This window comes from Salvelinus alpinus, chromosome 2, assembly GCF_045679555.1.
Source record: "Salvelinus alpinus chromosome 2, SLU_Salpinus.1, whole genome shotgun sequence".
In the NCBI taxonomy this organism is placed as follows: Eukaryota; Metazoa; Chordata; class Actinopteri; order Salmoniformes; family Salmonidae; genus Salvelinus; species Salvelinus alpinus.
The window spans coordinates 72,715,373-72,728,349 of record NC_092087.1 but is presented as its reverse complement, the minus strand read 5'-3'; the positions used below and the strand labels follow the sequence as shown (position 1 = coordinate 72,728,349).

The 12,977-nt window shown below is 41.2% G+C and overlaps 1 protein-coding gene across 1 annotated transcript; it reads left to right on the top strand.

The window, feature by feature from the left end:
- Window positions 1–12,530, top strand: LOC139567703 (jupiter microtubule associated homolog 1-like). The gene is made up of 5 exons (XM_071389135.1): window positions 1–239; window positions 1,686–1,828; window positions 10,496–10,596; window positions 10,781–10,808; window positions 11,079–12,530. Exons 1-5 carry the CDS (start codon window positions 184–186, stop codon window positions 11,225–11,227), a joined length of 477 nt encoding a protein of 158 aa, XP_071245236.1. The 5' UTR covers window positions 1–183; the 3' UTR covers window positions 11,228–12,530.
- Window positions 12,531–12,977: the final 447 nt, after the last annotated feature.

The window sequence follows — 12,977 nt, the reverse complement described above, 5'->3', positions numbered from 1 at the left end:
ATCTTCCTTTTGTGGGTGGCAATTCAACCATGGAAACGCCCTCGACGTTTTTTTTTTTTAAAGGCCGATTGATCATTTTGCTTGTACCGGGTGGAGTAAAACGAGTCTGAGGTGGTGAAATATTGGTCTAAAATCGTCGTGTTATTTGCAATAGCTTATTAACTCCTACCAGCCTCTCACAAAATGACGACGACAACTATATATTCAGGCATGGAAGCCGGAGCAAAAAGCAGCTCCAGGTAAGCATCATGACATGTCAAGAGCCTTGCAATTTCAGCCAAATGATGCAGCCCTCTTCTAGACAGCTAAGTTAGCTAACCTTTAACTAACTAGTGAACTATAGCTAGCTGTCAAACAATGGACACTATTTTCTTAACCTGTTCGTATTAATGGCTTTTAAAATTATTTGTGAGAGGATGTATTTCACGTTAAATGCATCTGTGGCCACAACCACCGTTGACATTTGCCTCTTTGTATGTGTAACAGGCTAACTAACGTTAGCTTGCTAGCATTTAGCTAGTGAATGTAGCTAGCTAACGACGTGCTCGTAGGTGTGTAAAAGCAAGCTAATGCTAATGGTTCTCACTGATTGCTTGCCTTAAAAGAACAAGCGAATGTTGATTCCTTTCATCAATGCAGGGTGTATGACACTAGAGCCAGACTGCTAGCATGAAACTTGTCGTTGGCTAGCAAATCAATAACCGTTAATTTTATGGTTGGGTGGGGCCCCCTGTGGAAGGTGTTTTTTCTATCCGACTAACGTTGCTAGTATCCAGTTGGCAAACCACGACCATGCAGCTCTCTTCCATAACCAGATTTGCTCAAATTAAATATTCACTAACCATCTATTCCGCTAACTAGTTACTGACTTGCAAAACCAACTATGCTAATCAGACTTCAATTATTTTACATCTGGTTGGTTTAGCCGGGTTGATATCAGGCCGAAGCAGCTGCCCCACATACAGAGACAACTGGCTACAATGACATCTGGATATTTTATGACCCGCTGGTTGTAGTGTACCTCTGGGGCAAGTGGGATGGGGAACCTAAAATGTCTGTTATCGTGAAAATCGATCAAGTGAGCTTGCACCTGTTTTACATTTATGCAAGCACAAGGCATGTAAAAAAATAAATATATATATTTAATTGTTAATCTTAGCAGAAGGTATTGTTTAAAAAAAAATCATTATCTCAAAATGCAGAGAAGCTGCCATTTCAAAGATTCTTTCATGCTTTAAAAATCCTCACATTTGGTCTCACACCCATTTTTCATCCTCTTCTAAGTCCTCGGCTTAAAGGTGGGTTCACTCACTGCAGGAAGAGATAGTGGAGCCAGCAGGAGCCCATCTCTAACATGAATTCAAAGCATTTTGTGTGTCAGCATAGATTAGCTCTAGTCAATGTGTCAGCTAACCAGACCACCATAATGACAGTAGTCAGGAAGGCTTTAATGTAGTGTTGCGCACCAGACACTGACTTCCTCCCAAAATAGCCTGGGGATGATGCCCTTAGTCCTGTGCAAAATTTCAGACAGATGTGTGTATTTATTTTATGTTTTTTTTCTTCAGTAGGAACTCTTAAACTAGGATTTGTACCCTCTAATTAAGGCTATACCAGTAAGAAGTATACAAGTTAGGCTAGTTATTTATTTTACTCAATACTTTTCTCATTGCTTTGTCTCTTAGGGTCCTGCGCCCCCCTGGAGGAGCCTCCAACATCTCTTTTGGCAATGATGAGGAAAAGCCCCCCAGTCGCAAAAACAAGATGGCCTCCAACATCTTCCCTGAACCAGATGACCCACACGCTCATCGGAGGAACAACCCACCTGGTAACCATCACCCTACCACAGCCTCTTGTATAGTACTTATACTGTGCCTCTAGCTGTATGGAGCCTATGTAATTTATCAAAACTCCTCAGTGTGGGTCCTTAGTCTTTAAATCTAAAATTAATTTATCTCAGTTTCTTAAATTCAAAGGTCTTAAATGCAACTGAGATGACTACAGTGTTTCCGTTATAGTGCCGCTGCATAATTGTTGCAGTTATTACTATTTTAACATCAAATAATACTGGAGGCGCACTTTCAAAATGTTAAAGCTATCCAACCACGTGTGCGAGTCGGGCCGTTGCCAGAGGAGAGGGCAAGATTTTCTATACATTTTTTTTGTTTGTTGGTATTTTATTAGGATCCCCATTAGCTGTTGCAAAATCGGCAGCTACTCATCCTGGGTCCACATGAAATATGACATAATACAGAACATTAATAGACAAGAACAGCTCATGGACAGAACTTCATCATTATTTTTAAAAAGGCACGCGTAGCGTACATATCAATACATACACAAACTATCGAGGTAAAATATGGAAGAGGCGATGTGCCATGAGGTGTTGCTTTATCTGTTTTAAAAAAAAACAGGTTTGCTGTACATTTGAGCAATATGAGATGGAACAGAGTTCCATGTAATAAAATGGCTCTATATAATACTGTATGCTTTCTTGCATTTGTTCTGGTTTTGGGGACTGTGAAAATACCCCTGGTGGCATGTCTAATGGGGTAAGTGTGTGTCAGAGCTATGTGTAAGTTGACTATGCAAACAATTTGGGATTTTTAACACTGTTTCTTATAAGAATAATACCTTTGACTACAATGAAGAGCAAGATGTGTCGCTTAACTAGATCTTTCCTTGCATCACTCGACTGGACAATAATCAATATGCGACAAAACTAGAGCCTGCAGGACTTGCTTTTTGGAGTGCGGTGTCAAAAAAGCAGAGCATCTCTTTAATACGGACAGACCTCTCCCCATCTTTTACAAGCATTTGAATCTATGTTTTGACCATAACAGTTTACAATGAAAGGTAACGCAAAGTAATTTAGTCCCCTCAACTTGTTCAACAGCCACACCATTCATTACCAGATTCAGCTGAGGTCTAGAACTTAGGGAATCATTTGTACCAAATACAATGCTCTAAGTTTTAGAAGTTCAGGACCAGTTTATTACTGGCCACCCATTTCAAAACTGTCGCAACTCTGTTAATAACCTCTCTAGGGTACGTGGGACGCTAACGTCCCACCTGACCAACATCCAGTGAAAGTGCAGGGCGCCAAATTCAAACAAATCTCATAATTAAAATTCCTCAAACATACATGTATTATACACTATTTTAAAGATAAACTTGTTAATCACACCACAGTGTCCGATTTCAAAAAATCTTTACGACAAAAGCATACCATGCGATTATGTTAGGTCAGTACCTAGTCACAAAAAAACACAGCCATTTTTCCAGCCAAAGAGAGGAGTCACAAAAAGCAGAAATATAGAAATTAATCACTAAACTTTGATCTTCATCAGATGGAACTCATAGGACTTCATGTTACACTACATGTATGTTTTGTTCGATAAAGTTCATATTTATATCCAAAAATCTCTGTTTACATTGGCGCGTTATGTTTTGCCTCAAACATCCAGTGAAAGTGCAGAGAGCCACGTCAATTTACAGAAATACTCATCATAAATGTTGATGAAAATACAACTGTTATGCATGGAATTAAATATATACTTCTCCTTAATGCAACCGCTGTGTCAGATTTCAAAAAAGCTTAACAGCGAAAGCACACCATGGAATAATCTGAGTACAGCGCTCAGAGACCAAAACAAGCCATACAGATACCCACCATGTTATGGAGTCAACAAAAGTCAGAAATAGCATTATAAATATTCACTTAAGTTTTGATCTTCATCAGAATGCACTCCCAGGAATCCCAGTTCCACAATAAATGTTTGTTTTGTTTGATGAAGTCATCATCATTTATGTCCAAATACCTCCTTTTTTTTTGTGCGTTTAGTACAGTAATCCAAATGCGCAGGCACTAGGTCCAAAGTCAAAAGTTATATTACAGTTCGTAGAAACATGTCAAACGATGTATATAATCAATCTTTAGGATGTTTTTATCATAAATCATCAATAATGTTTCAACCGGAGATTTCCTTTGTCTTTAGAAATGAAAGGGAACGCAGCTAACTCTCTCACGGGCGCACGCCTGACTGAGCACATGGCCTTCTGGCAGAACCCTTACTCAATCAGCTCTCATTCTCTCCCCTTCACAGTAGAAGCCTCGAACAAGGTTCTAAAGACTGTTGACATCTAGTGGAAGCCTTAGGAAGTGCCATCGGACCAAATTTCCACTGTATCTTGGATAGGCAAAGAGTTGAAAAACTACAAACCTCAGATTTCCCACTTCCTGGTTGGATTTTTTTCTCAGGTTTCTGCCTGCCATATGAGTTCTGTTATACTTACAGACATCATTCAAACAGTTTTAGAAAAGTCAGAGTTTTCTATCAATACTAATAATAATATGCATATATTAGCAACTATGACTGAGGAGCAGGCCGTTTACTCTGGGCACCTCTGTGCACCTTTCATCCAAGCTACTCAATACTGCCCCTGCAGTCATAAGAAGTTAGCTAACAGAACATGCCATTGGAACACCGGAGTGGTGGTTGCTGATAATGGGCCTCTGTACGCCTATGTAGATATTCCATTCAAAATCAGCCGTTTCCAGCTACAATAGTAATTTACAATATTAACACTGTCCACTGTATTTCTTATCAATTCAATGCTATTTTAAGGACAAAAATGTTTATTTCATAAAACCAGTATTTGGTCAACAGTGATGCGCATTAACCCTGCAATGAAAGTACACTACACGACCAAAAGTATGTGGACACCTGCTCGTCGAACAGATTTTTCCTAAGTTATTGGCATTAATGTGGAGTTGGTCCCCCCTTTTGCTGGGAAGGCTTTCCACTAGATGTTGGAACATTGCTTCGGGGACTTGCGTCCATTCAGCCACAAGCATTAGAGGTCCGCTCACAGTTGGTGTTCCAATTCATCCTAAAGGTGTTTGATGGGGTTGAGGTCAGGGCTCTGTGCAGGCCAGTCATGTTCTTCCACACCGATCTCGTTCTGTATGGACCTTGCTTTGTGCATGGGCGCATTGTCATGTTGGAACAGGGAAAGACCTTCCACAAAGTTGGAAGCACAGAATCTTCTAGAATGTCATTGTATGCTGTAGCATTAAGATTTCCCTAGACTGGAACTAAGGGGCCTAGCCCGAACCATGAAAAACAGCCCCAGACCATTATTCCTCCTCCACACTTTACAGTTGGCACTATGCATTCAGGCAGGTAGCATTCTCCTGGCATCTGCCAAACCCAGATTCGTCTGTCGTACTGCCAGATGGTGAAGCTTGATTTATCACTCCAGAGAACGTGTTTCCACTGCTCCAGAGTCTGATGGCGGCGAGCTTTACACCACTCCAGCAGACACTTGGTATTGCGCATGGTGATCTTTGGCTTGTGTGCGGCTGCTTGGCCATGGGAACCCATTTCATGAAGCCCTCAATGAACTGTTCTTGTGCTAACGTTGCTTCCAGAGGCAGTTTGGAACACTACTGAAGCAACCGAGGACAGAAGATTTGTATGCAGTTCATAAGTCTGGATCTGTGAGCTTGTGTTGCCTACCACTTTGCGGCTGAGCCGCTGTTGCTCCTAGACGTTTCCACTTCACAATAACAGCACTTACAGTTGACCAGGGCAGACATTTTATGAACTGACTTGTTGGAAAGGACGTAAGTAACTGAGCTCTTCTGTAAGGCCATTCTACTGCCAATATTTTTCTGTGGTGGTGGCATGGATGTGTGCTTGTTTATTTTTTTAAATAAAAAAACAAATATTTATTATTTTATATACATACACACGTCCGCAACCGGTGTGGCTGAAATAGCTGTGTCATGGGGACGGTAACATTATTAATAAAATAAATATTCTACCTTTTACTTGTTTAGCTCACATAATACAATTTAAAAGTATGCATAAAGTTGTCTAATAATAAATGTGGCAAAAAGGAATGTAGACATTAATGCATAAAATTAGCACTGGCCAATAGTCTTGGAGAAGAAAAAATACCAGTCCATGTAAATACATTTGACTTGTCATGCTTATCAGTCTATAGGTTAATTTGCATAATTTAGTGGAATTAAATTGGCGCATGTGTTTTCGTTATGTATCTTTATCACACGCACAAAGCATGCAGATTCTACAGCATCTAAAAAATGTATGCAAAGGCAACAGAAGGCAGGCTTCATCAGTGTGTCACACCACTTTGCAATGAGCTGGAGGCAGTATGCATTTTGAAAACATAACTGTTGCAAACCTGAACAGTTTTACTACGCGTCTTGCCTTGCTCCAAAGTAGCCTTGCCAAAATCAGACCATATCTGTGGAGGCAATTATTTTGTCAACTTTCTTTCATTGTCCTCTAGCCAAAGGCACAATCCTAGTCATCTTACCAACCAATGCTAGTTGCATATTAGGTCTACCCTATTTCAAAATTTTGACAAACTGCTAGTTTTTGACAACTGTGTTTCCAGCTAATTGAATTATGGAACGAACTTTCGCGCATTGCTTTTTAATGTTTGTTTTTATGTAGCCTAGGCCTACTGGTTGCCTGACTTTCTGTCTGGATGACCAAACCGGCTCCGCGCGTGCATGTTGATTGTCTATCCCTACCAAATGCGTTCATGACACCCAGGTTAAAATACCAAAACCAAGTATATTGATTTTGGGACCGGTTGAAATGCATATTAAACATTTAGCTAGCTGTTGCTCAGGGATGCAAACTATTCACTTTAAAAAAATATATATATATACACTGCTCAAAAAAATAAAGGGAACACTAAAATAACACATCCTAGATCTGAATGAATGAAATATTCTTATTAAATACTTTTTTCTTTACATAGTTGAATGTGCTGACAACAAAATCACACAAATTATCAATGGAAATCAAATTTATCAACCCATGGAGGTCTGGATTTGGAGTCGCACTCAAAATTAAAGTGGAAAACCACACTACAGGCTGATCCAACTTTGATGTAATGTCCTTAAGTCAAAATGAGGCTCAGTAGTGTGTGTGTGGCCTCCACGTGCCTGTATGACCTTCCTACAACGCCTGGGCATGCTCCTGATGAGGTGGCGGATGGTCTCCTGAGGGATCTCCTCCCAGACCTGGACTAAAGCATCCGCCAACTCCTGGACAGTCTGTGGTGCAACGTGGCGTTGGTGGATGGAGCGAGACATGATGTCCCAGATGTGCTCAATTGGATTCAGGTCTGGGGAACGGGCGGGCCAGTCCATAGCATCAATGCCTTCCTCTTGCAGGAACTGCTGACACACTCCAGCCACATGAGGTCTAGCATTGTCTTGCATTAGGAGGAACCCAGGGCCAACCGTACCAGCATATGGTCTCACAAGGGGTCTGAGGATCTCATCTCGGTACCTAATGGCAGTCAGGCTACCTCTGGCGAGCACATGGAGGGCTGTGCGGCCCCCCAAAGAAATGCCACCCCACACCATGACTGACCCACCGCCAAACCGGTCATGCTGGAGGATGTTGCAGGCAGCAGAATGTTCTCCACGGCGTCTCCAGACTCTGTCACGTGTGCTCAGTGTGAACCTGCTTTCATCTGTGAAGAGCACAGGGCGCCAGTGGCGAATTTGCCAATCTTGGTGTTCTGGCAAATGCCAAACGTCCTGCACGGTGTTGGGCTGTAAGCACAACCCCCACCTGTGGACGTTGGGCCCTCATACCACCCTCATGGAGTCTGTTTCTGACCGTTTGAGCAGACACATGCACATTTGTGGCCTGCTGGAGGGCATTTTGCAGTGCTCTGGCAGTGCTCCTCCTTGCACAAAGGCAGAGGTAGCGGTCCTGCTGCTGGGTTGTTGCCCTACGGCCTCCTCCACGTCTCCTGATGTACTGGCCTGTCTCCTGGTAGCGCCTTCATGCTCTGGACACTACGCTGACACACAGCAAACCTTCTTGCCACAGCTCGCATTGATGTGCCATCCTGGATGAGCTGCACTACCTGAGCCACTTGTGTGGGTTGTAGACACCGTCTCATGCTACCACTAGAGTGAAAGCACCACCAGCATTCAAAAGTGACCAAAACATCAGCCAGGAAGCATAGGAACTGAGAAGTGGTCTGTGTTCACCACCTGCAGAACCACTCCTTTATTGGGGGTGTCTTGCTAATTGCCTATAATTTCCACCTGTTGTCTATTCCATTTGCACAACAGCATGTGAAATGTATTGTCAATCAGTGTTGCTTCCTAAGTGGACAGTTTGATTTCACAGAAGTGTGATTGACTTGGCGTTACGTTGTGTTGTTTAAGTGTTCCCTTTATTTTTTTGAGCAGTATTATTTTTGCCGAAAGGTATCCTTTTTGGGCCCTCACTAGTTTGCTTCCCTGGACTTGCTTGCTAATTTGTCCTGGGGGATGAACATGGGTTGTTATTTTACCTGAAATGCATACGTTTAGATTATTTTTTTAAATGAATCTTTATAGAATTTTGATGGGGGTTGGCAACCAACTTTAAGGTGCATTACCATCACCAACTTGAGTGTGGACCTCCATCTTTCGATGACCCATGTGGGTAAATGCTCGTAATAACCAATGAGTAGATGGGAGAGGTGGGACATGCAGCGCGTCAAATGGCTAAAATAGAACCATAGCACCTGGCTATGCAGGAGTCTGATGCGCTTGAGCAGTTTGGATGAAATGATTGAATAACATGTCAATTCTATTTTGCAACGCTCACAGATTAAACGTGTGCTGTCTGGTCTGCATGTTAGCCACCTGTTGCACCCTCTACAACCACTGTGATTATTATTTGACCCTGCTGGTCATCTATGAATGTTTGAACATCTTGCCCATGTACTGTTATAATCTCCACCCGGCACAGCCAGAAGAGGACTGACCACCCCTCAGAGCCTTCTTCCTCTAGGTTTCATCCTCGGTTCCTGCCTTCTTGGCAGGTTTTCCTAGCCACTGTGCTTCTGTTCTGCATTGCTTGCTGTTGGGCTTTTAGGCTGGGTTTCTGTATAGCACTTTGTGACATCGGCTGATGTAAAAAGGGCTTTATAAATACATTTGATGGATATGACTGACTTGATCATTGCCCTTGCTAGTTTGATTTGTATTAACATTCCCAGTATTAGTTACATTGTCTTGTCAGTTTTGGTTTTTTTTTTCAAAATATTGAGTCACTGAAACAAGCAAAGTACCAGGCCAGCTGCTATTTACAACCTGATGGCAATTAGTTGGACTACCAATAAATGTATTGGTGAATTATATTAACCATGCATTCAAATGCATCCATCTATTGTCAACAATGCCTCACTTTGCGTCATGGATTTTTTGGGGGGTAAAATATAACCTATTTTTAATACCTCAGTTTGTTTTTGTAGCATGAACTGGGTATTTGATATTTTTTTACTTAAATTATGGTTGTCTGTTTCACATTTGCAAATTAGTTAACACTGTCAGTTTTAAGAGCCAGCCCTAAATATACTACTTTTTGCCAACGGGGTCATTTCTGGAGTGGAATATCAGCAGGTGTGTGCAGACCTCACAATTGATATTACATTTCATTCCAAGTGGCATTTTTAAAAAGGTCTTAATTTCATCCAACCTGGAGATAATCTATGTGGGATGCAAGTTGCAACTTCCTCCACAAGAGGGCAGATCGTGTTCATGTATGATGCTGTGATTCATGTTCGCTTCACAGATATAAGAAAAGCTGTCACCTTGCTTAGTCAGGAAATGGCCAATTTAACTCCTCCAATCCATAGTCATTACATTCACTCTTCCACTCTTGATCTTCCTTCCTACACTGAATCCCAGCAGGGCTGAGTCTGAGCCATGCTGGAATATTCATGAGGATCTCTGCGTTGCCTGCAGCGAATGCTCCTGTGTCAGGTCACAATCAACAGCCTGGTCAACGCTATGCGGCTGATGTCGCACCAGATACTGACTGGTTTTCTGATCCTAACCTTTTTTAAAAACAAAGATATCTGTGACCAAGACTCGTCTCTGTATTCCCAGTCATGTGAAATCCATAGATTAAGGCCTAATGAATTTATTTCAATTGATGGATATGCTTAGAGTTCATAACTCAGTAAAATATTTTTTAAGTTTTATATTTTTGTTCAGTATATGATAAATCCAACTGACTTGAGTAGGGGAGTTCCGCATGCTGTCTGAAAGGTCAGGTGAGGTGACTGAATGGTTTTTGGCTTGTCCCCAGGCTGGATGTTGAATTGGAGTGTTCTCTGTCTTTGTGGTTGTGAACTCTCTCACTTCCTCAACTTTTGTTTCTTGGTCGTAACTTGCAACCCCTTGTGATTTAGCAATAATAAAAATCATGAGCAGTAGGATCAATTCATGAAATGGCAGAGCTAAGCAGTTTTAGTTTCATTCTACTTGATTAGATGAGGTGTTTGGCTGCTTATAACTCTATCAAGCTTTTAAAACGTTATCACTTCTGGCATGAGATGTTCGTAAATTAGGATGTAAGCCCACGATCACTTGGTGACTAGCCCGACAATTCCCAGGGAATGAGAATCAAACCGTGTCAATTCTGTGTATCTACAGGTGGGAAGCCCACCGGAGTACTGTGTGGAGAGCCCTCAGCCCCACTGAGGAGATGTGCTGCCCAGTCTTCCGCCAACAACCACGAGGACTCCAACGCCGGGGTGAGATGGCTCAACGCTGTGTTTGTGTGTGGGGGTGATAAATCTGGAATTTCTCATGTTGACATTTCCTCAAAGTTAAACAATGGGCCTTCCTTGTTGAGGATTTTCACTTTCATGTATTTGGCCTAATCCTTTCTGTTGTGTTTTCTAATCACTTACCCTTTTTCCCTTCATCTCCTCTTAGAATGGAGACGATGACATGGGAAATGCTGGTGAGGACAATTTGAATGATTCTTGCTAACTTCCACTGTTTAACAAGTTGTACATATTAATGTCTGTAAACTTCTAAGAAGGTTCATTTTATTCACAATAATGCTGGTTAAATTATAAGGGAAAAACATGATTTTTAGTATGATTTGTAGTGTTTGTGTATATCGATTTGATTTTGTTATTATTAGATGTTTAAAAGCTTCAAGTGGCAGTATTACATTTTAAATGCTTGAGTCGCACGCATGTTATCCTGTCTCCTTTCCGATGTTTAGATAACGCTGTAGAGGTTGAGGTCGTTCCTGCCCCAGAGCAGAGGAGCGAGGCGCTCCAGCCCGCCGCAGGGGCCTCCCAGCCAGCTGCAGGGATGACGTCAGGCCGCAGGAACCCCCCAGGGGGCAAGTCCAGCCTCGTCCTGGGTTAAGGTCCTTCTATCTCTCTCTCAGAACTCCGCTGTCCTTTTCTCTTTTTTAAAAGAAGAATCTCCACCCGTATATCTGTGAGTCCAGGAATTTCGTCCCGTCCTCTTCCTCTCCTCCCTCCCCGAGTCCATTGTTTTGATACCCCCTCTTTTTTAATTTTTGTAAGTTTTTTTGACAGACGCACTTTATGTACCTGATCCAAGCCCCTGGCATCTGTAGTGCTGTAGTCACAGGCCTGCTGGCTAAAGGGCATGAGGTTTAAGTTGCCCCTCACTCCATCCGGTGTCAATGGCAAAGTTCTGATGCGCGATCGATGAGGTTAAAAAAAAAAAATCTAAAAAAAGGGATTCGTATGAAGTTGTTGCTTTTGCACCGTGTTCATTGTCTAGTAAAAACTGCATGCACGCCTGGTTTGTTCCAAGTCTGACTCAACCAAAACATTTTGGTGAAGCATTTTGTTTAAAAAAATTAATAAAATATATATTAAAAATGGAAATAAAAAAGTTTTACTGTGAACGTTTCATTTTAATTGAAGGTTATGCTGGACTAAATTGTGAGTCATATTAATTAAATGTTGGGGTACATGATCTAGTGTTGCATGAAGTTTGGGACTTGAACATTTCTATGGAAACTAAAATCCACACAGGCGATACAAACAGTTCACTCAAACCCTGGCGTCGTTATTTCTGAAGACTAAATTCAGTGAATATGTCCAGAAAATGGGTATTCTAATGTCCTGAAATGGAGAACAAGATATCATTTTTGTTTTGTATCTGTAGTCCTTACAAGTCAGTTATAACTTCAGTGCCAGTTTTGAGGTATTTTATTTTAAAGAAACTTTCTCAACAGGTTAAAGAATGCCTGTTTGTGTGGTACTCCATCTGATAGAATGACAAGTGACCTTATGACAGCTCTGCTTACTTCTCGTTTTATGTCTTTTATTTTAATTCTCAATGTTGGACAAAATTTGGTACGTTAAGTAAATTGTCCAGAGTTCTTGTTCAAACTTCTGTCACGGTCTCTCTTACAGGTCTGATGCCTATTTTACTGTCTGCCTTGTACAGGAAAACCTGTGGTTCTATGTATTTACACACACACACACAGGTCAATTTTGTTCAAATGTAATTTGAATGAAATTGCACACATGGCTTTAGTGAATTCATGTTGAAGTGCTGTTCTGAAGATGTTGAATGGTCAAATGGGCTATATGACCGTTACTTGTTCATCCAAATTCATGCAGGTTTGTCTATCACTGTAAAAGTTGCAACGAATATTGGCACAAATTAAAAGTCGCTTTTGACCATACTTGGCTGTCTTTTATTTCTGAAGGTAATGGAGCAGTTGGCTGTGTTATGCAATGACCTAAATACATTTATAAACTGGTTGGTTCGAGCCCTGAATAGTGATTGGCTGACAGCTGTGGTATATCAGACCGTATTCCACGGATATAACAAAAATACATGTATTTTTTTTACTGCTCTAATTACATTTGTAACCAGTTATAGTAATAGCCATAAGGTACTTCGAGGTTTGTGGTACAGTGCCTTTGTGGTACAGAATAAATTAGTCCTCAATTTACACACAACACCCAATAATGACAAAGCGAAAATAGGTTTCATAAATTTCTGCAAATGTATTAAAAATACAGAAGCACCTTTTTATTTACATAATTATTCAGAGACTTGAAATGTAGCTCAGGTGCATCCTGTTTCCATAGAAACATCAAGGATGATCAATCATTTGATTGGAGTC

Bases quoted from the DNA above. Each gene is read 5' to 3' on its own strand.
- LOC139567703 (XM_071389135.1), top strand. From the start codon at position 184: ATGACGACGACAACTATATATTCAGGCATGGAAGCCGGAGCAAAAAGC. The intron at 240-1,685 runs GTAAGCATCATG...TTTGTCTCTTAG, and splicing joins GGAGCAAAAAGCAGCTCCAG to GGTCCTGCGCCCCCCTGGAG. The intron at 10,597-10,780 runs GTGAGATGGCTC...ATCTCCTCTTAG, and splicing joins ACGAGGACTCCAACGCCGGG to AATGGAGACGATGACATGGG.